At 43.3% G+C, this 3,755-nt stretch overlaps 1 protein-coding gene across 1 annotated transcript in view; it reads left to right on the top strand.

Annotated features, from left to right (window-relative positions):
* Window positions 1–788: 788 nt before the first annotated feature.
* The window catches only part of BFAR (bifunctional apoptosis regulator), a 9,817-nt gene continuing 6,850 nt past the window's right edge, over window positions 789–3,755 (top strand). The window contains 5 exon segments of the mRNA XM_019540129.1: window positions 789–917; window positions 920–944; window positions 1,384–1,417; window positions 1,420–1,718; window positions 3,322–3,523. Of these exon segments, the coding sequence (XP_019395674.1) occupies window positions 881–917; window positions 920–944; window positions 1,384–1,417; window positions 1,420–1,718; window positions 3,322–3,523 (597 nt within the window). The 5' untranslated portion in view covers window positions 789–880.

Genomic DNA, 3,755 nt, shown 5'->3' with positions numbered 1-3,755 from the left:
GCCGCCGGGGCCCAGGGCGGCCGGTGGGGTGAGTGCGGCTGCGCCCTCTGCCCGGGGCTCGGCTGCGGCGCGGGGCACGGCCTCCCCGGCGTGGGGGCGGGGATCTGCGAGGCGGTTGTGGCGCCTGGGCTCCGCAAGCAGCGGGGAGGGCGCGGCCGGGCGGAAACTCGCTGCCGCGTGTTGTTCCGGTAACGTTTGGGCTTGTCCGTCACAGGAACCCGCCGCGGGCCGCATCCGCGGGCGAAGAAGCGCAGGGGGGCCGCTCCCGGGCTCCGGATGCTGGCCGGGTAAGTGCCTGCCTGCGCCTGCTGCTTCTCGGGCCGAGGCAGGCTCCGGGAGCGGGGCCTGCCGAGCTCGGCACGGGAGCACCCGAGACAGAGCAGGACCGCTGGTGCTTTGGAGAGACAAAGGAGATAAGCCCGCACCTTTGCCTCTTCAAAGAGTGAGGGAAGAGAGGAGTGGTAACCAGACAGGCTTTGAGGCCTGTTCCTTCTCTAGAAATGGGACCTTTCAGAAAGTAATGGCAGTTGCAAAACAAAACCATTTTGCCTGCTCTGATTCTGCATTGGCCCTCATCGTTTCTACGTAGTCACAAGCGATGGGTGTGCTCGACAGCACCGTCACCAGCGTTCCCTATTGCTGTGTAGTTTCCGCACTTAGCATTGCTGTAGTAATGCTTTTATTTTGAAATGTCTGTTTTACTTCCCGAAACGCTCATAGATCTTTCCTACTGAGGTTAAGTTTAGCGGGGACTCAATGTGAGAATAAGCTTTTGGTGGTTTTTGTTGGCGAGACGGTAGGAAACTATAGTTGTATCCAGGAGCACTGTGGTCAACTAATTCCTGCTGGGGGAGCCAGTTCAGGTTCCCATTCTTCATTCATGGGTACAGGCCAGCTGCCACACAGGACCCCACTGAATCAAGGAGTCTGCTTCTGCAGAGCAGGTTTGGGGCTTTGCAAGATGAAAATGGGTAGAATAACTTAGGTCTAGATTATGCCAACTGGTGGTATCTTCGGTTAAAATTAAACCTGTATTGATTTTTGGCTTAGTGTTTTAACTATTTATTAAATGTTGATAAATATACATGGTCTCAGCACATGCTTATTGAGACTTTTAAAAATTATTTCACATCAAATTAACTAAGGAAAAGTTATCGTTCTGTTTACATTTAAAACTTGCATTTGAGTTGTTTGTAGTAGTTGTATTTTTGCAGGAAGGTGGTGCTACTAATGCTATAGTTGTCCATTAGATAAATGATTAACTGGAGGGGAGGATTAGAAAGTGTCTGTCTTATATTCTTGCTTTATTGCATCTAATATTTTTGTGACTATTGTTTGGTGTTGCTAGGGAGTAAAATAATGGCTTCTTGCATTGTTTTGCAGAATTATTAACACTTTACATGATTTAAGCACTTGGAGAGACGGCTTTCTAATCACCTGAAAAAAGGGGAAATGGAGGAAGATGTGACTTTAGAAACTGAAGCTGAGAAAGAAAAAGTTAGATCAAATGCTGCTCCCAAGATCAACCGCCAGATTTCAGTTACTGAATTTTCTTGCCACTGCTGTTATGATATTCTGATCAATCCCACTACCTTGAACTGTGGGCATAGTTTCTGTAGACACTGCTTAGCCTTCTGGTGGTTGTCTTCTAAAAAGAATGAATGTCCAGAATGCAGAGAAAAATGGGAAGGATTCCCCAAGGTCAACATCCTCCTCAGGTGATTTTAATATATTTTTTCTGAATTTCCTAAAGCAAAGAGATGTGCATATATCCTTTTTGTTGAGTTACTTGCTGCAGCTTTTCAAAATTTCTCTGTCTGAGCTTTCTTGCAGTCGTATTAAAACTTTCAGTCCCTCATACTTGGTAATTGTTCTGAACTGTTCACATACTTATTTCCGAGAGGAGCTCTGACTTTTCTTCCCTTTTTAGATTGTTTAATTCCTTTGACGGAGTTAATCATAATACCTGCTATATTCTCTTGCATACGACGTGCCCCCAGATAAGACACACAACTTGTTTTTGGAAGGCAGAATATAGGGGGGAAAAGATGTGTTCATAAGTCATGGCCAACTGTGTGGTGTAGAGCAAGTCCTTTGGGAAACACAGAATATCTATGAAATAGTCTGGGTGAACCACCAGGAACTTCCAGGACTAGGCCCCAGATCCTTGCAAGGACACTAGCAAAAACTGTTACTACTTTACTGTAAACCGTTCTTTATAGAAGTTCCTGTAAATAATCAAGTAAGGTCTCAACACCATCAAAATGCTATAAACTGCATACAGCCCTGAGGTATCTCAGTTGCAGATTCAGGTACAACCTACAGTGCTTGGCCTTAGTGTGGCTATAAGACCCTTTGCCTTTTCTGTTTCAGCCATCTTGGCAGCATTTAGCACAGTGCTTGCTTCTGTCCCTCTATGTTTATATTCCAGGGGGAAAAAATCAAATTCCCTGCTTAAGATATGCGTCCATTTTGGAGGGCTGATTTGGGGAAGAGAGGGGGACATTTGGTATGTGAGCAAATATGGTGATTATCTTTTCAGAAATAATACTGATCATTCCAAAATCAGGTTAAAAGTGGGTGGGTCTATACGAGGCACTTCAAACACGATAGACTAATTCTACTGTGCATTAGCATAGCAGGAAAACCCATGCTAATGTGCGGTAGATTTAGTCTACTGCACATTAACATCACAAAAAGACTATTTGCAGTAGCACTGATTACATCACATTAAGTTTAGTATCTGTCATTACAGGTACTAAACTTAATGTGTCATAATTACAGCACATCAATGAACATGTAGATGCGCCCAGTGAGTTCTTAAGACTCTTGGGGAATTTTTTTTGTCTTGAAATAGAACAGAGCTAAATATTCATGTTTATGTCATTGTCTTGAATTGTATTTATGTTTTGGTACTTTGTTTTCAGAATTAAAATTGTCTGAAATGTATTACGTTTTATTCTTTTGATAAAAGTTTTGCTCCTGAGATTTGGTCAATAACTGCTCAAAACCTGTTAGGAGTCCTCTAAAAAGTATATCCCAACGCTCTAAATGCAGTAGTAGTGTGTATTTGTTTAAACTTTAATTTTTTTGCTTTGTATTCCTGTATAGCAACGCTAGCTTGACTTTAGCTATTATTTGTGAAATGCTTATATTAGTGTTTAATCATTGTTTATTTCCAAAACTTGTTTCATTCCAAATTTACCCTCTCAAAGAAGTGAGGAAAACAGGGTACTAGAGGAGAGTTCCAGTTCTGGATATCAATAAGTTCAGACAACTTATCACAAAGTGACTGATAAGTATTCTTTTTCTTTCCCCTAGGGATGCTATTGAAAAGCTATTTCCCGATGTCACTAAACAGAGAAAAGAAGACATTCAGCAAAATAGTGAGATAACTCGCAGTCTGACAGCCTTTCAGAAATATGGGAATGATCAGATTCCTACAGCAGCAAATGCAGTAAGAACTAATCCTCGAAGAGGGGGCTTTTTCTCAGGAGTTCTGACAGCTTTAACCTGTGTGGCAGTAAGTATTTCATATTCTATTTCCAAATATGGGAAAACAATAGTTTCATAGTTTCTAGGGTCGGAAGGGACCTGAGCAGATTATCTAGTCTGACCCCCTGCCATGGCAGGAAAGAATACTGGGGTCAAACGACCCCAGCAAGATGTTCATCTAACCTCCTCTTAAATACCCCCAGGGTAGAAGCCTGCACCACTTCTCTTGGAAGCTGGTTCCAGATCCTAGCCGCCCTGAC

The sequence above is a fragment of the Crocodylus porosus genome, unplaced genomic scaffold (genome assembly GCF_001723895.1).
Source record: "Crocodylus porosus isolate Cpor-Errol unplaced genomic scaffold, CroPor_comp1, whole genome shotgun sequence".
Taxonomy (NCBI): domain Eukaryota; kingdom Metazoa; phylum Chordata; order Crocodylia; family Crocodylidae; genus Crocodylus; species Crocodylus porosus.
The sequence above is the reverse complement of the archived record's forward strand: the minus strand, read 5'-3'. Positions and strand labels throughout refer to the sequence as shown.